General features: G+C 37.9%; 1 protein-coding gene across 1 annotated transcript in view; it reads right to left on the bottom strand.

Moving 5' to 3' along the window:
• Nucleotides 1-22,488, bottom strand: part of DCBLD1 (discoidin, CUB and LCCL domain containing 1) — a 68,614-nt gene that overhangs the window by 11,516 nt on the left and 34,610 nt on the right. Inside the window, exons 3-6 of the mRNA XM_030853603.3 lie at nt 19,064-19,198; nt 17,665-17,716; nt 14,031-14,103; nt 3,628-3,761 (exon numbers count right to left, since the gene is read on the bottom strand). Coding sequence (XP_030709463.2) covers nt 3,628-3,761; nt 14,031-14,103; nt 17,665-17,716; nt 19,064-19,198 — 394 coding nt within the window. The remainder of the gene's footprint in view (nt 1-3,627; nt 3,762-14,030; nt 14,104-17,664; nt 17,717-19,063; nt 19,199-22,488) is intronic.

Genomic DNA, 22,488 nt, shown 5'->3' with positions numbered 1-22,488 from the left:
TTAAATTTGTTAAGATTTGAGAGCCTCTCTTTGACTGATTTTTGCATTTTCTCTAATGTTCCTGCACGAAGTATTACACCTGAAGTTTGGCCCAGATAAGCCCAAATAATACTGCTGCAACCCTGATCACCTAAATGCACTCCCACTGCCATGAAACATTAAAACATTTACTTTGTTGTTGTTGAAAAAGAGAAGTTAAGGAAAGAAGGTTAGCTTTGGAGTTCATCCTGAGAAGAAAATGCTGGGTAAGGTTCTGCTGCTAAGATCTCTCTGCCTGGCTTTCCTCTATTATCAGCTGGAATATGTTTTCCCATTTCACCCAATTAAGCTAATTAAATACAACCATTAGAGAATTCTATAGGTAAATAAGCTTCCTCTTTGAAAACCCCCTAGGGAAAATGGGGTTCTAAGGCATTCACACATTAGGGTGAATGAATTCGATCAGATTCCAGGAACTGCCAGCCTTCCTTCCCAGAGGGCTGTAGAAGCAATCAGGAAGAGCCTGAGGTAAACAAAGAAAAGCCTTCCCTGCAGATGGTTTGAGCCATCATCCTCTGTGTGAGGTCAGCCGCTCTTCCTGATTCCATTCTGGTCTCCTCAGATCAAGGAAGTGACCTGACCCGGGATGAATCCCAGAAGAACCCTAGATATTTACTTTAGGGACCACTTCTTCCTCAGCTGCAATGCTTCCTTCTGTGTTTCTTCCTGAACGCCAAACAATCATGTGTGGGAACAGAAGTTCAATGACCGCATGTACAGTGCTTCCCCAACAGCGAAACAGCACAGATCAAAACAACTGCTCCCTGAAGATCTGGGAATGGAAACGAGTGGAAGAGACTGTATGAGCACACAGTTTACTCTTTTCTGTTCAGTACAAAAAGATGGTGCCAAACCACAGAGCCAGAAGGGAGAAGGGGCCTTGATATAATTCTAGACTTTCTGTCTACTTCCACCAAAACAAAAATCGGACAGTTAGTTCAAATAACTATATGGAATGTGGAGCAAAACTTTTCCTAATTCATTAATGGTTTAGATTTCTGGACTCTTACTTTCGCATCAAAGTTTAATATCAAGTTATATAAAGTGACCAGTTGATGTAGCAGAATCGAGAACATTATGTCTACTTTTACTTAATAGTTTAAATAACTTTTCTTCAAAAGTAAAATAAAATCCAAGTAGTACAAGTTAAACTTTTTGCTATCCTATTTTTCTACAAAAGAAGCATTCAAATGTATTCAAACATAAGCAAGAGAGTCCAAAAACAGATTTAAAGCCAAAGGCCAGTTCTTCGTTCCTATTTGGAGATAGCAGCACCTAACAAATCTAGGCCACAGCTTGATACCTTCCTGAAACAGCACCTTATTATCCATAGAGCAAACAATAAAAAACATAAAAAGAAACAGATCCTCCCAATGTTCATTGAAGCACTATTTACAACAGCCAAGACATGGAAGCAACCTAAATACCTATTGACAGAGGAATGGATAAAGATGTGGTACATATATACAGTGGAATATTACTCAGCCATAAAAAAGAATGAGATAATGCTATTTGTAGCAATATGGATGGACCTAGAGATTATCATACTAAGTGAAGTAAGTCAGAAAAAGACAAATATATGATATCACTCATATGTGGGATCTGATTTTTAAAAATGATACAAATGAACTTATTTACAAAACAGAAACAAACTTACAGATATCTGAAACAAACTTATGGTTACAAAGGGGAAACTTGGGGGGCAGGGATAATTCAGAAGCTTGGGATGAACATACACACACTACTATACATAAGATAGATAACCAACAAGGACCTACTGTATAACACAGGGAACTCTATTCTGTGATAACCTATATGAGAAAAGTATCTAAAAAAGAATGACTATATGTATAACTGAATCACTTTGCTGTAGACCTGAAACTAACACAACATTGTAAATCAACTATACTCCAATTAAATTTAAAAAAAAAAGAAAAGAAACATCCTCAAAAGTCAAAGTCAAGCAGACATTGAAAGCTTACTGTGCATAAGCAATCATTCTTACTATAAATCAGGATATAAATATATAAATCAGGATATAAATTTTAATGTCCCAAAGAGTTTGAGGCAAGTACATAAGTGAAAAAAATGTAGGGCTTCCCTGGTATGCAGTGGTTAAGAATACACAGGTTCGAGCCCTGGTCCAGGAAGATCCCACATGCCGTGGACCAACTAAGCCCGTGCGCCACAACTCCGGAGCCTGCGTGCCACAGCTACTGAGCCCGTGTGCCACACTACTGAAGCCTGCGTGCCTAGAGCCCGTGCTCTGCAACAAGAGAAGCCACTGCAGTGAGAAGCCCGTGCACGGCAACAAAGAGTAGCCCCCGCTCGCTGCAACTAGAGAAAGCCGGCACGCAGCAACAAAGACGCAATGCAACCAAAAATAAATAAAATAAAAAATTTAAAAATGTATATACATATGTGTGTGCATGTATGTAAGTGTATATAATACATGTATATATATTTTAAAATTTTATTTATGGAAATAGTACATATGTGTGTACATATACACGTGCATATGTCAGCCGTATCTGCAGATTCTGCATCCCCAGATTCTACCAACCACAGAGTGAAAATATTCAGGAAAAAAAAAAAAATTCCAAGAAGTAAAATTGGAATTTGCCACATGCTGGCACCTATTTACACAACATTTACATTGTATTTACAACTATTTACATAGCATTTAATTGTATTAGGTATAAATAATCTAGAGATGACTTAAAGTACATGGGAGGATGTGCATAGTTATATGTAAAGATTATGCCATTTTATATAAGGGACTTGAGCATCCGTGGATTTTGGTATCCACGGGGGTCCTGGAACCAATCCCCAAGGACACTGTACAGTGGCTCAAGGAGCACTGTTCCCTCACTAGGCAGCCAGCCATTCCAAAGCGAGTGTCCCTCTGGACCACTCCGAGCTGCCTGTTTATACTGGTGGACAGCTGGATCACAAGGCTGGCCTATTTTAGTTCAAACAGCTCTAGTTTTCCACTCTAGAAGCTGAGGAAACCTGAAATCATTAAAAGCTGAGGTTGAAGTGTTTAAAGCAATTGACATACTTTTTTCTTATGAAGCTAAAAGATCAGAGGATAACACGGAACAGAGAAGTTCACAATGTTAAAAAAAAAAAAAGCCATCTTTTATTCACTTCCCAACTATTATTCATCCTTAAGAGACTGTCTCTAGGGATCCTCTAGGGAGTTCAGTGGTTCTGCTGGGTTTATGTCAGTCCCTTATCTCCTTCAGTATCTTTGGTGATATTGGTGATGATCAGTAATTTACGGAATCAGGAAAAACTAGAGAGGAATAAGCTTTATCCCCTCCCCCTGGAGCACCTGAGAGTAGAATGCTCCTCTGTCCTGGGGCTTCAGATGTGTGCCATTCTAACCTACTTGTCGGTGAGCTTTTTTATTGCTGCATTTGTCTTCCACACTGACAGCATAAATGCTGCTCTAAGCAGTCATACACATTTTTCCCAGTTGACATGCCCTTGGTATCACATGCCTGCAGCCCTTTCCAGACTGTGAGCTGATGACTTGTGCCTGCGGGGTTACCTTCCACTCGGAACAAAAGGCAAAGTACTTACTGCCTTGAGAGCACACCATTGGCCAGGATCCCTTCGTATCGACTCATGCCTCTGCGCAGAAGCACGCCAATCTGACCGCCCACTTCATCTGCAATTACTCCTGCATGGATGGCGGCTTTGCATAGTAAAGAGGTCTGAAACACAGCAACATCTCACTTACAAATGGCTCAACAATACATCTAAAATATAGCGGGAGCTTCTACATTTTGTTACAACTTGTGCTCAGGATCCCTATTTGACCCCTGACATGGCTAAATTATAATTCATTTAAATAAAAAGTAGAAGGGGGTGGAAAAAATTATTGGCTAACTATCTCAGAGTGACATCAGAGTCATTCTATTTATGCTGATGAACCTGGGAACCCTTCCACTAGGGAGGAAGGAAGGGAGATAATTCACAGTATTCATGGCTCCCCAGTGAATAACGCCTCCTGGGGGTGTGGTCACCTCCCACACCGACTCTGAACTGGGCCCTGGCGCTTGCTTTGTTCTGCTGCAGGTAACGTGGCCCGGCAAACTGCCACACATGTCAATGAGGCCACCTGAGACTCCCACCCCAGATGACCTGCCACACGACTGCAGCTGCAGGCGCAATTCTAGGTAAAGGAAGCTTAAGAACCAACCAGCCCACACTGCCGACCCACAAACTCATCAGCAAAGAACATGGCTGTCATTCTAAGCCACTAGGTTTTGGGATAACTTGTTCAGCAAGAATAGGTAACATTAGTTTCTTACATTCTTACTAAATATACATACTGAGGATCATTTGAAAAGGTGAACCTTCCATACCATAGCTTCATTTTAAAATCAGACTTAACAAGGCATCAAAACCAAAATGGTAGTGTCAGCCACAGAACACTGAATAAAACAGAAAACTTCATGAAGTTCTCAGAGTGATGACGAGCAACCCAGGGCCCAAGGCCTCCATCTCAATTTCTGAATCTCCTCTGAGAGGGTCAAACAGCTGGCACCTGCTCAGCCCTCCAAGGCTGCTGGCTGGTGTGACAAACCCAGCAGGGGTACCTGGCAGGCTCTGATTAGCCGGGGATCCTGTGGTTGAAAGTGGGAATGCAGGAAGAAGTGGAACTGTTCCACGGGGTGCCCAGGCCCGTACGTCCCCCTCGAGCACAGACCCATGGGGGAGGGTGATTAGGTATTTAGCCCAGGACTGAGGGGCCAAGAGGATCTTTTCCTAAATAAATTTTAGCAATGCCCTGCTTCTCTGCAATGGCTAGTGCCGAAAAGAGAAAAGCAGCTCATGAAATTGTGTTTCAATAACTGAACTTCGGAGTTTCTCTTTGTGTTAACGACAACACTGTTTACCTTATTGCAGTGGAAAGTTTTCCTTAGATTTAGGTTACAATATTAGGAGGACCAGTGAGACCAACTGTATTTTGCAACTAATGTGGTTGCAATAAAATTGAGAGCTTTTGTGATCTTTAACGTAGAGAGCTCATACTTCCCAAACTAGATTAGATTTGGCAAAGGGAGTCAGTTTTGCAATGACTGCTATCATAGTGAAAAAAGGGGGAGGATTTCATGACAGAGAAGAAATATGAGAATGCTGAAACTGATGCAGATACTACCCTTCTTGATTTTGGGGGAAAAAGAGAAGAATTAGAAGAGAAAGCTAGTACTCTTTAAAGAGACAGCTTCCATTTTCATTTTTTCTGAATTTTCTTAAAAAGGTTTCTTAATACTGTTTTAGACGCTTAGGGTACAAAATAGAGGAGCTAGCTGTAAAAGTCCTGGATTTAAATTCAGCAATTTAGCGCATCATGCTGACTCTGCCTCTAACTCTACCAGGTGCGCTTAAGTCACCTCCCTGCTCTGGACCCGGCTTCCCAATTCATCTTCACAATGAAAAGGCTGGACTGGGTGATGTCTAGAATCACCTTGTGATTCTAAAGGGCACCCTGTGTACCTCTTATAGGGTCCATGCAGGCCTGCCTCCCTCTCTCAGCCCCAAATGAAAAACAAAGTGGTCGGCTGGGCAGCTACTCTCTTGTCCCTAGGATCACCTGGCTTCCTTGGAATTCAGTCTGGGGATGGGATGGTCTTCATCCCAGCATCCCTGCCCTGTGTGTAGAGCTCTCACTGGACTTGGCATGTACAAGGGGCCTCCTTGGTAACAAGGACAGATTCACAGGCCAACAAGCAACACGACCTATCAGCTTCATTGTCCAACAGATATTCTCATTTCCCACAGTCCCCAGCATTGAGGGAACCCAGTGGTATGTGCCCCTTTTATGGAGTTTATTTCATTGCATTATTGCATGTTAAATTACACATATTTATTTAATATTTTTTCATAATATTAAATGCAGGCCATAGGATACATCCCTAAGAGAATAACCACCAGATCTGGCTATCATATTATTATAATAAAATTAGCAGCCCTTTCCTGAGTTACTTCCTTAAAAGAAATCACTTGCTCACCCACTAACTTAAATAAAATTGATGTTTTCTAAAGTTGGGGATTTTTTGGTATCAATTTTTAAAATTCACACTCACTGAACCTGCTTTTTAAAAATTTCCTTTTGAACAGCAGATTTATATTTTATTTTCTAGCTATTTTGAGGTCTAAACCTCACCGAAATGTAAATATAGGAAAGCCTATGTTAATTAGTAATTACCTTAAACAAACAAAATAATGTAAATGTAATTCTTCAGGGAAGGGAATGCAATGGACAGTTGAGGAGAACACATGCAAGACTCATGAACTTGAAGGTTGATGGAACTAAGCATCCCTGAAGTTCACTGAGCCACAAAGATGGCCAAGCAGATCAGCATGAGAAGACTTAACTCTCAAAGCAGTTATCGAATCATCCCAGAACTGGAGTATTTTCTTAAGTCTTCCTTTAGGAAAAATCAACTTGTACGAACAAGTATTGACAAAGTATTAAAATGTAATATAAACATTTTAGGTGGAAGGTGCCTCCGCTAACCTGATAGTTGAGCTGCTGAATTGCCTGGGTCCACGTCTCCATCCAACCAGTATGTCCTCTCCATGACCTCCTCCAGCTGGATTTTAGCCTGGACAAACCACTCTCCCTGCCCCTTGTAATATCAAACAGCAAAAACTGTCACAGAGAGCTCCATCTCAACGCTAAGACCCAGCTCCACTCAAGGACCAGCAAGCAACAGTGCTGGACACCCCAGGCCGAACAACTAGCAAGATAGGAACACAACGCCACCCATTAGCAGAGAGGCTGCCTAAAATCATAATAAGTCCACAGACACTCCAAAACACACCACCAGATGTGGACCTGCCCACCAGAAAGACAAGATCCAGCCTCATCCACCAAAACACACGCACTAGTCCCCTCCAACAGGAAGCCTACACAACCCACTGAACCAACCTTACCCACTGGGCGCAGACACCAAAAACAATGGGACTAGGAACCTGCAGCCTGGGAAAAGGAGACCCCAAACACAGTAAGGTAAGTAAAATGAGAAGACAGAGAAATACCCAGCAGATGAAGGAGCAAGGTAAAAACCCACCAGACCTAACAAATGAAGAGGAAATAGGCAGTCTACCTGAAAAAGAATTCAGAATAATGATAGTAAAGATGATCCAAAATCTTGGGAACAGAATGGAGAAAATACAAGAAACGTTTAACAAGGACCTAGAAGAACTAAAGAGCAAACAAACAATGATGAACAACACAAGAAATGAAGAATTCTCTAGAAGGAATCAATAGCAGAATAACTGAGGCATAAGAACGGATAAGTGACCTGGAAGATAAAATAGTGGAAATAACTACTGTAGAGCAGAATAAAGAAAAAAGAATGAAAAGAACTGAGGACAGTCTCAGAGACCTCTGGGACAACATTAAACGCACCAATATTTGAATTATAGGGGTGCCAGAAGAAGAAAAGAAAGGGACTGAGAAATATTTGAAGAGAGTAGAGTTGAAAACTTCCCTAATATGGGAAAGGAAATAGACAATCAAGTCCAAGAAGTGCAGAGAGTCCCATACATGATAAATCCAAGGAGAAACACAACAAGACACATATTAATCAAACTATCAAAAATTAAATTCAAAGAAAAAATATTAAAAGCAGCAAGGGAAAAGCAACAAATAACATACAAGGGAATCCCCATAAGGTTAACAGCTGATCTTTCAGCAGAAACTCTGCAAGACAGAAGGGAGTGGCTGGACATATTTAAAGTGATGAAAGGGAAAAACCTACAACCAAGATTACCCAGCAAGGATCTCATTCAGATTTGATGAAGAAATTAAAACCTTCACAGACAAGCAAAAGTTAAAAGAATTCAGCACCACCAAACCAGTTTTACAACAAATACTAAAGGAACTTCTCTAGACAGGAAACACAAAAGGAGGAAAAGACCTACAATAACAAACACAAAACAATTAAGAAAATGGTAATAGGAACATACATATCAATAATTACCTTAAATGGAAATGGATTAAATGCTCCAACCAAAAGACATAGACTGGCTGAATGGATACAAAAACAAGACCCATATATATGCTGTCTACAAGAGACCCACTTCAGACCTAGGGACACATACAGACTGAAAGTGAGGGGATGGAAAAAGATATTCCATGCAAATGGAAATCAAAAGAAAGCTGGAGTAACAATTCTCATATCAGACAAAAAAGACTTTAAAATAAAGACTATGACAAGAGACAAGGAAGGACACCACATAATGATCAAGGGATCAATCCAAGAAGAAGATATAACAATTGTAAATATTTATGCACCCAACATAGGAGCACCTCAATACATAAGGCAAATGCTAACAGCCATAAAATGGGAAATCGACATTAACACAATCATAGTAGGGGACTTTAACACCCCACTTTCACCAATGGACAGATCAAATGAAAAAAATAAGGAAACATAAGCTTTAAATGATACATTAAACAAGATGGACTTAATTGATATTTATAGGACATTCCATCCAAAAACAGCAGAATATACTTTATTCTCAAGTGCTCATGGAACATTCTCCAGGATAGATCATATCTTGGGTCACAAATCAAGCCATGGTAAATTTAAGAAAATTGAAATCGTATCAAGTATCTTTTCCAACCACAACGCTATGAGACTAGATATCAATTTCAGGAAAAAAACTGTAAAACATACAAACACATGCAGGCTAAACAATATGCTACTAAATAACCAAGAGATCACTGAAGAAATCAAAGAGGAAATCAAAAAATACCTAGAAACAAATGACAATGAAAACATGATGACCCAAAACCTATGGGATGCAGCAAAAGCAGTTCTAAGGGGGAAGTTTATAGCAATACAATCCTACCTCAAGAAACAAGGAACATCTCAAATAAACAACCTAACCTTACACCTAAAGCAATTAGAGAAAGAAGGACAAAAAACCCCAAAGTTATCAGAAGGAAAGAAATCATAAAGATCAGATCAGAAATAAATGAAAAGGAAATGAAGGAAACAATAGCAAAGATCAATAAAACTAAAAGCTGGTTCTTTGAGAAGATAAACAAAATTGATCACCCATTAGCTAGACTCATCAAGAAAAAAAGGGAGAAGACTCAAATCAATAGAATTAGAAATCAAAAAGGAGAAGTAACAACTGACACTACAGAAATACAAGGGATCATGAGAGATTACTACAAGAAACTATATGCCAATAAAATGGACAAGCTGGAAGAAATGGAAAAATTCTTAGAAAAGCACAACCTTCCAAGGCTGAACCAAGAAGAAACAGAAAATATAAACAGACCAATCACAAGCAATGAAATTGAAACTGTGATTAAAAGTCTTCCAACAAACAAAACTCCAGGACCAGATGGCTTCACACACGAATTCTATCAAACATTTAGAGAAGAGCTAACACCTATCCTCAAACTCTTCCAAAATATAGCAGAGGGAGGAACACTCCCAAACTCATTCTACAAAGCCACCATCACCCTGATAACAAAACCAGACAGAGATGTCACAAAGAAAGAAAACTACAGGCCAATATGAACACAGATGCAAAAATCCTCAACAAAATACTAGCAAACAGAATCCAGCAGCACATTAAAAGGATCATACACCATGATCAAGTGGGGTTTATCCCAGGAATGCAAGGATTCTTTAATATATGCAAATCAGTCAATGTGATACACCATACTAACAAACTGAAGGATAAAAACCATATGATCATCTCAATAGATGCAGAAAAAGCTTTCAACAAAATTCAACACCCATTTATGATAAAAACCGTGCAGAAAGTAGGCATAGAGGGAACTTACCTCAGCATAATAAAGGCCATATATGACAAACCCACAGCCAACACTGTTCTCAATGGTGAAAAACTGAAACCATTTCCACTAAGATCAGGAACAAGACAAGGTTGACCACTCTCACCACTATTATTCAACATAGCTTTGGAAGTTTTAGCCACAGTAATCAGAGAAGAAAAAGAAATAAAGGGAATCCAATCGGAAAAGAAGAAATAAAGCTGTCACTCTTTGCAGATGACATACTATACATAGAGAATCCTAAAGACTCTACCAGAAAAATACTAGAGCTAATCAATGAATTTGATAAAGTAGCAGGATACAAAATTAATGCACAGAAATCTCTTGAATTCCTATACACTAATGATGAAAAATCTGAAAAAGAAATTAAGGAAACACTCCCATTTACCAATGCAAGAAAAAGAATAAAATACCTAGGAATAAACCTACCTAAGGAGACAAAAGACCTGTATGCAGAAAACGATAAGACACTGATGAAAGAAATTAAAGATGATACCAACAGATGGAGAGATATACCATGTTCTTGGATTGGAAGTATCAACATTGTGAAAATGACTATACTACCCAAACCAATGTACAGATTCAATGCAATCCCTATCAAACTACCACTGGCATTTTTCACAGAGCTAGAACAAAATATTTCACAATCTGTACGGAAATACAGAGGACCCTGAATAGCCAAAGCAATCTTGAGAAAGTAAAATGGAATCAGGCTTCCTGACTTCAGACTATACTACAAAGCTACAGTAATCAAGACAGTATGGTACTGGCCCAAAAAACAGAAATATAGATCAGTGGAACAGGACAGAAAGCCCAGAGATAAACCCACGCACCCATGGTCACCTTATCTTTGATAAAAGAGGCAAGAATACACAAAGGGGAAAAGACAGCCTCTTCAGTAAGTGGTGCTGGGAAAACTGGACAGGTACATGTAAAAGAATGAAATTAGAACACTCCCTAACAGCTGACACAAAAATAAACTCAAAATGGATTACAGACCTATTGTAAGGCCAGATACTATAAAACTCTTAGAGGAAACCATAGGCAGAACACTCTATGACATAAATCACAGAAAGGTCCTTTGGACCCACCTCCTAGAGAAAGGGAAATAAAAACAAAAATCAACAAATGGGATGTAATGAAACTTAAAAGCTTTTGCACAACAAAGGAAACCATAAACAAGATGAAAAGACAACCCTCAGAATGGGAGAAAATATTTGCAAATGAAACAACTGACAAAGGATTAATCTCCAAAATTTACAAGCAGCTCATGCAGCTGAATATCAAAAAAACAACCCAATCCAAAAATGGGCAGAAGACCTAAACAGACATTTCTCCAAAGAAGATATACAGACTGCCAACAAACACATGAAAGAATGCTCAACATCACTAATCATTAGAGAAATGCAAATCAAAACTACAATGAGGTATCACCTCACGCCAGTCAGAATGGCCATCATCAAAAAATCGACAAACAATAAATGCTGGAGAGGGTGTGGAGAAAAGGGAACCCTCTTGCACTGTTGGTGGGAATGTAAATTGATACAGCCACTATGGAGAACAGTATTCCTTCAAAAACTAAAAATAGAACTACCATACCACCCAGTAATCCCACTACTGGGCATATACCCTGAGAAAACCATAACTCCAAAAGAGTCATGTACCACAATGTTCACTGCAGCACTATTTACAACAGCCAGGACATGGAAGCTACCTAAGCCATAAAGAAGACGTGGCACATATATACAATGGAATATTACTCAGCCATAAAAAGAAACGAAATTGAGTTATTTGTAGTGAGGTGGAGGTACTTGGTGTCTGTCATACAGAGTGAAGTAAATCAGAAAGAGAAAAACAAATAGCGTATGCTAACACATATATATGGAATCTAAGAAAAAAATGGTCATGAAGAACCTAGGGGCAAGACAGGAATAAAGACACAGACCTACTAGAGAATGGACACGAGGATATGGGGAGTGGGAAGGGTAAGCTGGGACAAAGTGAGAGAGTGTCATGGACATATATACACTACCAAACGTAAAATAGATAGCTAGTGGGAAGCAGCCGCATAGCACAGGGAGATCAGGTCGGTCGTTTGTGACCACCTAGAGGGGTGGGATACGGAGGGTGGGAGGGAGGGAGGCTCAAGAGGGAAGAGATATGGGAACATATGTATATGTATAACTGATTCACTTTGTTATAAAGCAGAAACTAACACACCATTGTAAAGCAATTATACTCCAATAAAGATGTTAAAAAAATTGTGAGTCACTATATTGCACACCTGTAACATATAATATTATATAGTAACTATACATCAATAAAATTAAAAAAAATAAAGATGGTACACAGATGGCGGAGAGAAAATAATCAGAGGGAGAAAGAAAAAAAAAAAAGCAAGTAGCCATGTTGGGGAGGTCCACATGGTAAGAAGCTGAGGACAGCCTCCAACCAAAATCCAGGAAGAAACTGAGGTCCTCAATCCAACAACCCATCAGTAACTGAATGCTGCCAACACGGTGTGAGCTTAGAAACAAATATCTTCCTAGTCAAGACTCAGATGAAACTGCAGCCCCACTGACACCCTTGTGTCCCCTTGGATACCCCCTTGTGAGTGTCCCTCACTCAAATTCAGCAGGCCATGCTCAAACTCCTGACCCACAGAACATGAGAGAGAATATATGTGTTGTTTCAAGCTTCTAAGTTTTTGGTAATAGTCATGTAGCAATAGATATCTAATATACACACAGTATCAACATATACCAAAAAAAGACACTAATCAGACTTCTTTGAAGAGATTAGTTTTCAAAATACAAATTTTCCCTCCAGGTGAAATCATACTGGAAGCAAATGGTGTAAAACCAGTTAGTGCGTCAAATAGGAAACCTGTTCGTTAGCACTTCCAGATCATGTACTGAGGCCTACCACCCAGGAAACCATTAACCTGTTACTCTGAAAAAGAGCTCTGTCAAGAGGAGGTGAGATCAACAAATAAAGCAAGAAAGAAACAATGCTATTTCTCTTTCTGCATATAATTCTTAAGTTTCTTACACAGGACAGGAAAATAATAAATTAAAACTTTATATTGCTAGGGGGACTATACCTCAACTTTTTAGTTCTTTTGGTTAATTTCCTGAAGTCATCTAGGACTTCAGCCTGTGCCGAGTGTATTTTCAAATTGAGGTAGTGTAAATCATTTTAAGATTCAGTTTCTAGTCCAAGTAAATATCCTGTGTCAATCTTGTAAATTAAGACAACACAAGAAAAAGGAAACAAAGAGCAAAATCACAAAACCTGCTGCTTCCAGAATCAGGATGTACCGAAAGCAAAATTAAAGCCAAGTTATTTTCCTCCTGCTGGAGATATGTGATCAGTCTCCTAGAACATGTATGTTTTCCCCGTGCATAAAGAACTCTTAGAAAAGTTCCATCACTATATAGAATTTCACATTTCTAATAACTCAAGCCCCTTCCCGTAAGCTATAAACCCAACTATTTTGAATAGCAAATTTTTAAAAATCAGGTATCAGATTTCCAGGATAGAAATCTGTAAATAGTAAGAAATAAAGGATTGTGTATCTGGATATAAGATATATACTTTAGAAAAATGATGTCTTGTGAATTCTTTTTTTCTGGGAACAATTTATATCACCCAGAGAGTTTCAATAGGCATTAGAAATTGGAGTGCAAGGAGGGAGGGGAATAATATATATGAGCAGGGCATATGGCTTCACTGGTCCTAGATATAATGTCACTATTCTGTGATGTAAAATGTTCATGTCCTTGGCTGTATTACATGAATCAACTGGAGCATTAAAATAAAGAAATAAATTATAACAAAAGGATGATCTCTTATAAAAATTGGATGGAATTATACCCTTAGGTATAATTAATATAAATATAAATAATATAAAGGGTTTTGTTTACCATTTCATTTATAGTATGCTTAACTGGAAATGCTAAAAATAGGAATGAATGCCATGAATAACCTTGGTTTTTATACTTATTTATTCTCAGAAAAGAGAACTGTGCATCTATCTACAAAGTTTTATATCTTATTTGACTTTACTTTGTAAAGAATTTAGGCAGAGCAACAAGCACTAACTCTTTTGAATTTCCTCCCTGCCATAAAATTACCCTCAATTACTTACATCTCTATATCCATGCACCACATTCCCAGAAATATCTCCTGCTATGTCTCTACAACCAGCTGGGCAGAACTTGCTGGAAAAAAAATAAAGAATTTATATTTTATTAGGTCGTACTTAGTGTGAAATTATACTTAAAAGTATTTTCTCTCCTCTATACAACATGCAGGAATATCTTTCTTTAATGACAAATCAGAAACCTGATTTGTGAAAACACACACTTATCTAAAATATTCATCTGAAGGCAAGTTTTACACAATTATTTGTTTGATATCAAAATTCATTATAAACTCTATTAAACAATGAGCTTCTCTAAAGCATCTTAATTGATTTTAAGGGGTCCAAGAAATGTTAAGTAAAAAGGTAAAGTTTCTAAATACAGTATATATAGCATAATCCTGTCTTTATGAAAAGAAATGTTTAAATAACAATTTATGTTTTCTATGGATAAAAAGATAACAAGGAAGAATATCTCTGGATTCTCTCTGAGTGTAGGAGTTTGAGAAACTATCACTTTCTGTGTTACTAACTCTGTAAATTTGGATTCACTCTACTAGCATAACCCAATTGGAACATAATGGAAGCCATACATGTTAATTTAAATATTCTAGTAGCCACATTAAAAAAATCAAAAGAAACAGGCAAAATTAATATTAATATTACTCATATATTTTGTTTAACCTAATATATTCAAAATGTATCATTTCCACATGTAATGAACAGAAAAATTATCAAGATATTTCCAGTCTTTTTTTTTAAATAAGTCTTCAAAATCTGCAGTATATTTTATACTTACAGCACACCTCAATTTGAATTAGTCAAGTTTAAATGCCTGGAGAGGGATGGTCCACATTAGTTATAAATTACTTTTGCAATCAGAAAAAAGGTGTATATTTTTTTTAGCTTTACTGGGGTATAGTTGACAAACAAAATTGTAAAATATTTAAAGTGTACATCATGATGATTTGATATACGTATACACTGAAAGAATTCCTCCCATCTAGTTAAACACAGCCATCACCTCATACACACACACACACGTGTATATATATATATATATATATATATATATATATATATATATTTTTTTTTTTTTTTTGGTGAGAATATTTATGTTCTACTCTCTTAACAAATTTCAATTACACGATATGGTGTTATCAGCTATAGTCACCATGTTATACATTAGATCCTCAGACCTTATTCATCTCTATAGCTGAAAGTTTATACCCTTTTATCAACCTTTCCCTATTTCCCCTAACCTCCAGCCCCCAGTAACTACTTTCTGTTTCTATGAGTTTGACTAAAAGAGGTATATTTAAAATTAGGATTTCATTTGCTCAAGTCATTTTTCAAGAAACTTTTCAGAAACATGTCATGGCATATGGTATGGTTGGCTGTGGCTTAGGGTGTGTTGACCCAGGCTCTGTTACTACCTAACTAGCTATGTGACCCCGAATATTGCACATAATCCCCCTTAAATTCAGTTTCCTCTTCTGTAGTTCCTTCAAGCATCAACATATCAATAGGCCATGAGAGACAACCATACATCTAAAAAACGTGCAAAAGGAAACTCAAAACATTATGTGAACATTGACACCTTTAAAGACGAATGCCATAGGCCCTTGTTTCTATATATACCATATTACAGTAATGTTTGCTTGGTTTGTTCAAGAAGAATGTACCAGCCCAAGCAGATTCCAAAACAGCAGTTGCTTTTATTTCATTTCCTCTCAGTTTCCTCCTGCTGACTTAGCAAATTAGATGTGTAACAGAATCCAATGATCAAAACTACCCAAATAAATGGTTCATAATTCTTCCCCATTGACCTAGTGGAATCCAGCACTACAGCAATAATCAAGGAATTAAGAAACAGAAATAATGGAAATCCTATTACAGGTTTACAGTTCCTTATCCTAGCCCTTAGAGCCAGATGTATTTCAGAATTCAGAATTTGGGGGATTTTAGAAAAGTAAAACAGTGCCAATAATGTATATGATGTATGACGCCACTGAGGTCTGCAAATATTAATCAAAACATTAATATCTCTGTATCAAATATATGGATAGTCGTATTAGGTCAAATACATAAAGACAAAATAGCCTCATGTTTAATTTAGTCCAATTTTGCTGTCAGCTGAATTTAAGGTCACGTTAATCAGGTACTGCCACCAAATGAGTTACAAAAATCTTTTGACTTTTAAAGCTTTCTGCATTTCACAATTATGGATGAAGGAATATGGCCCTGTACTAGTCATCACACCTCATCTTTAACTAAACTCTACAAACAGGCTGGGCTACAGCTTAGATGATCTGACACCATAACATCACACCGTAGGGCTGAATATATTCCTTTCTCTAAGAGGATAGGAAATGACTATTGATGCCCAGAGGCCCTGTCACCACTGGGACTGTACACGTATGGCTGGGAAGAAAATGCTGCTGAATGTCTGCACTGGATGAACAGCAACTTTGAGGGCAACATTTAATTACTGGTCATTTTCATTTTTGTCTTTTCTCAACTGACCTTCATATTAGTAAACACTAGAGTTGATTCTGCATTATAAAAGAATCTCATTTATTAGAGTATCAGATGGATAGGACCATGGACTCTTAAGCTTGACTTTTGGGGTATTCTTATTTATTGTGTAGCCCTAAGCAGGTTATTTAATTGCTTTGTGCCTGTTTTGGGGGTAAAACAGAACCTGCCTGGCTGGTGTACTGGAACATTCACATGAGCTACCTATATGCTAACTCCAGAGAGCTGTAGTGGTACTAAGAAAACACTCTAATGAGTTAGAGTTGTTGTTAGTGTTTTTGTTGACAATGACCTATAGACCAGTGGTTCTCAACTAGGGGTGATTTCTGCCCACCAGCAGACCTTTGGAAACGTCTGGAGACATTTATCGTGACTGGCTCATACAGGCCAGGGGTGCTGCTAAACGCCCACAATGCACACAACAGCACATCATCCAATCCAAAATATCAACAGTGCCAAGGCTGAGAAATCCCCCTCTAGACTTTTACTTTACAGATGAGAAAACGTACATCTAAGAAATTAAGTCATTTTTCCAGTTAAAGTAAAGCTGGGATGAAAATTTTCATCTCCTATTCTCAGTAGGTCTCTTTTTTGTGGGAAAGATAAAATGAACCCCTCCAGAATTACAAAGTCACTCCCAAATGCTGGCCCGGTAAAAAAATGCACTCTAGACTCCATTTTGGCTCATTGGTGCTAGAGTAGAACTCAAGGGTCAGCGAACTGTGACCCATGGGCCAAATCCAGCCAGCGCCTTTTTTTTTTGAAATAAAGTTTTTTTGGAACACAGCCATGCTCATTCATTCACATATATACTGTCTATGGCTGCTTCTGCACTACAAAGGCAACAGAAACTGTATGAACAGATGCAAAAGAGACTGCACGGCCTGCAAAACCTAAAGTATTTATTATCTGGACTTTGACAGAAAGTTTGCTGATCTCTGCTGTATAAGAAACCATTTCAAATATTCCTAATTAGTTACAACATAGATGATTTTTTTAAATTAAATTAAGTACAAGTAAGGTACTTTATCTGGTTTAATGTCAAGGAAAACAAAATATTCAGCAACAAATGACTGCAGCACAGCTAGGACACTGTATTTACCTGTATTCTGTCTTCAAATAATGGTTAGCTCGTTCCAAACACGTTATTAAATCTGTCATAAATAAAGATAATTGCAATCAGCTCTAAAGATTTCTTTTAAAATGAAACAGTTTTTGAAAAGTATTTATTCGTTATCTAGTTATCTGAACTCTTCTGTTTAAAAATAAATAAAAACTGACACACTACCCCCAGGATTTCATCAGTTCCCTTCATTTTTTCCTTTCTACCATCAATGACGGTTCTTCAGTATTTATCCAGTGAATGACAACAGAATCTATTTCCAACAAAAAACCCAACCCTGGTTAGTTACTATTCACTACATACCTACAAAAGACCATGTGTATAAGCTCCCCTGGCAGGAGGAAAACCATTTCAAGAGCCCAGTGTGGTTCAGAGAAGGTTCAGGAACATCTTAATTTAACAATTTAGCTAGTGGCAATCGAGCGACCACAGGGCCAGGAGTTTAGTGAGAAAGCAAAGAGCCTATCAGCTTTGATCAATGAGGACCAAGGACTTAAAAGCAGCGTGCTCTCTGGAGCAATTTATAGAACTGAACTAATACTCAGCAATGGAAACTCTAAGATACTGTGGATTTTGGTGCTTTTAGATGGACCTAGTATAGTTTCCAAAATATTCCACACTTGCTGCAGAAGTTCTTTCTTTCCTTAATCATTTCAGTAGTTCTTAGGGAGAAATGTATGCTGAACACCGGCCATGCAGGGGCCTGCTGGGATATTGCTCAGATCTGATTGGCTGAGTGAGAAATGAATGGGGTACCCCCTTCCCAGAGTATTTCTGCAGGAGGGGCCTGACAGCAGAAACTCTAGGCACCTCTGTGGCCCTGGCAGACCCTGGGCTGCATGGAAATTACTCTGGAGTTCGAGGCCTGGATGGGAGGCCATGCTTTCCTTTCCCATCAATATTCATGCTCCCCTTCTCTCCCGCTCACGCGCTAGCTGGATGGGTAGGGCACTTGGTGACAGTGACTTTCTCCTCCTCATACTCTCATGCTCCCATGCTGGTGCACTGGTGTGTATGGAGTGGGGGGGTGTCACTGGTTAAAAGGCTTGTCCCCTAAGCTCACAAAGGGGTTGGTGGAGAGCTCCAGAGAACAGCCAGACCTTAGGAGGGTCAGGAGGGTAGCCCCAAAGATACACAATCCATGATTTCTAGGAAAATGAGATCAACCCTCTCCCACATAAGTCAGCGGATCAGTCTAACGTGGGCTATGAAAGTATTCAGTTCAGACCTAGCTACTTACAAAGACACTGCATTCCTCTCTTCCCTCACATCTTAATTCTGGATCTGAGGTCACAGTTCTGTCTGGAGATGGTGACTAGCAAGAGGAATTCTTAGACAGATAAAGGTTTACAGATTTATGTTGGTCCTTCTGCTATACCTGGATGGTCGCTGCTGGCATACGTTAGCAAAAAACCCCGCCCAGAAATGTGGGATCCACTCTCAAAGCGAACAGTTACTTCACTGGTGTTCAGCAAGAGTTCTTTGGGCACAGTCATGCTTCCACAATACGGACCTAAAAACAAAGCACACTTGTAGCTCATTTCAAAATTTAGACCAGTACAAAGAATTGGTATATACATTTTTTCCCCTTAAATGTCAACTTTACCAGACAACACATACACATAAGATTATAATCTTTACCCAACTGAAATTTTGCTTCATACTGAGACTAAGAATTAGTGACTGATTGTAAACTTGATTATACAGAGAAACAAGATGGGGGAAGTGGCCAATTCTAGATAAGAAATAGCTTGGAACTAGTTAATTGTGAACAACACAAGAGATAGGTTCCAATTTTTATAAGAAAGCGACTAACAAACAAAAATCAAAATATTTAGTTAAGAAAATGTTATAACAAAAGTGATATTCTAGGGACCTCCTAAATTTGCTTAAAGTATGGTCTAAATGCTTGCGTGCCAACCAAATTCATATGTTAAAATCCTAATGCCCAATGTGACAGTATTAGGAGGTGGGGCCTTTGGGAGGTACTTAGTTTCACAAGGGCAGAGCCCTCATGAATGGGATTAGTGCCTTTATAAAGGAGGCCCCAGTGAGCTTGCTTGCCCCTTCCAGCATGTGCAGACACAGGGAGATGGCTATGAACCAGGAAGGGGGCTCTCACCATCCACTATACCGTATCTGCTGGCACCATGATCTTGAACTTCCCAGCCTCCAGACTGTAAGAAATAAATGTCTGTTGTTCATAGGTTACCCGGTCTGTGATATTTTGTTACAGCAGACTGGAGAGACTAAGACAGGTAGTAAAGAAAATGTTATCACAAAAATGATATTCTCCTAAATTTGCTCAAAGAAACTCACAAGCTCCCTTTTGCCAAGAAAGTTCCACTGCTGTATAGCACAGGGAACTATACTCAATATTTTGTAATAACCTATAGGGAAAAGAATCTGAAAAAAAAAATATATGTAAAACTAAACCACTTTGCTGTACACTTGAAACTAACACAACACTGTAAATCAACTATACTTCAATTTTTTAAAAAAGTGTAAAGAAAAAGAAAGTTCTAGAATTAAAAGACTGTCCAATACAGGGTAAAAATCTTATTCTCATGCAATTTGCACACTTCTCTTTCTCTTCTTTACCACTCTTAACAGCAACTTCTGGTTAACTCATATAATTTATTTTGATTTGTAAAATGAAGTTTATAAGAAAGCAGAATAATGTCTAAAGGCTTTTGAAATACCACAGTATAAATTATACAATTAAGAGTATAACATAGGGAGACGCAAGAGGGAAGAGATATGGGAACATATGTATAACTGATTCACTTCGTTATAAAGCAGAAACTAACGCACCATTGTAAAGCAATTATACCCCAATAAAGATGTTAAAAAAACAAAATAGTATAACATATAGTTTCTAAAATACGTTGCTTGAAAAGCAATAGGAAGCTCTATGAACTTTCAAAAGACAAAATTAGGGCTTCCCTGGTGATGCAGTGGTTGAGAATCTGCCTGCCAGTGCAGGGGACACGGGTTCGAGCCCTGGTCTGGAAAGATCCCACATGCCACGGAGCAACTAGGCCCACGAGCCACAACTACTGAGCCTGTGCGTCTGGAGCCTGTGCTCCACAACAAGAGAGGCCGCGACAGTGACAGGCCCGCGCGTCGCGATGAAGAGTGGCCCCCGCTCGCCGCAACTAGAGAAAGCCCTCGCACAGAAACGAACACCCAACACAGCCAAAAATAAATAATAAATAAATTTTTTTTAAAGAGACAAAATTAGATTTGGAGCTTAAAAAAAAAAAGACCTTCCTAAGAATACTCAAGTTGAAGTTTAGTTTGCAAACTGTCATCTTGAAAGTCAAGTATGCAAGACAGGATAATTTCTCTAAAAATAGGGGTTAGCAAGTCAATTTTGAAGAGCGGTATTCTTCATCAACTTCTCCCAAAATTGAACAGTATAGAAAGAGTCAATGGAACAACAATGACAACATCAGGTTAAGGGAAGAAAAAGATCACTCCAAGTCAATGTGAGTACAACTAGTCACACCAGCCAAAGCCAACATAGGGACCAAACTGCTAAAAGATGCAGAAGATCGTGAACCCAACTCAGCCTTCCTTTCCTGATATAAGGGATCAAATTTCTCTTCTGTCCTGTCCAGGTGTCACGTTCTGAAGATGTGATAAAATGAGAGAAATGCTGTGTGTTTACATGCCCCAGATCTCAGTTGTTGCCTATTATTAAATTATAATGAAATCCAAATAAAAAGGATCATCTCTCTCTTTAGAAACACTCATCATATACAATTACTTACATGAGTTAATACCTGCAAATTATTTAGAATGGTACCTAGGATATAAAGTGTTAAGTACTCGTTAAATAAATAAATACATTAAAACAAACAAACAAATAAATAATGCCTGTTTTCCTTTTAGACAATGTTCCATGGGGTTAGGGACTTTTCTATATCCGTCACTATCTCAAACACCTTGTACGTGTGACAGCTTTCCAAATATTGTTTGAATCAAAATGAAGTTAAATGTTCTTCTATTTGCAACAGCTGGTTTTTAAAAACCAAACATGATTATAAAGATACATAAAATATTTAATCCTGTCATTACAAAATAGCATGAAGAAGCAAGAAAAGTGTGGAAAAGCAAGAAAGGAAAAGAAAATCATTAGTGTGGTAGATATATGGATTTTTTGATCTTCAAGAGTGCTCACAAGCATGGAAGATAGGCAATACTAAATGAATTTTTGTATAATAAAGTAGAATAAGCATTTTTGCAAAATTAGAGTGAGTCAGATTACTGTGCTTGACTTACGCAACTGATTCTCAGTTTGTTTTAAGTAAGTTTCAAATTCATTTGTTCTTTGCACAGGTAAGTGAGATACTTACTTTGCAAACTTAAGAACAAAGATGAAATACCTAGTAACTTGTTGCTATTAATAAATCAGAATATTTTTCTAATCATATTTATTTCTTCCAAGAAGAAATAACAACATATATACTCTTCTCCAAATCATGATGACGATACCATACCAATCTCTCCTTAAACTTCTATGTGCATTCCAATGAGTTCTAACAAAAACAGTGAGAAAAAGTCTAAATGGATAATCAGTGAGAACTTGTTTGAAATTTTTTTAGTTGAAATATATTTGACATATAACACTATAATGTAAGGTATACAACATGTAATAATGTATATTGTAATATACATATTGTATAATGTATAATAATAATATATATTATAATAATATAATAATAATAATGTAATAATATAATATTGTATAATGTATAATGTAAGGTATACAACATTTTAATTTGATACATTTATATA

Source organism: Globicephala melas, chromosome 14 (assembly GCF_963455315.2).
Source record: "Globicephala melas chromosome 14, mGloMel1.2, whole genome shotgun sequence".
Taxonomy (NCBI): Eukaryota; Metazoa; Chordata; class Mammalia; order Artiodactyla; family Delphinidae; genus Globicephala; species Globicephala melas.
This window is presented reverse-complemented; position numbering and strand designations above follow the sequence as displayed.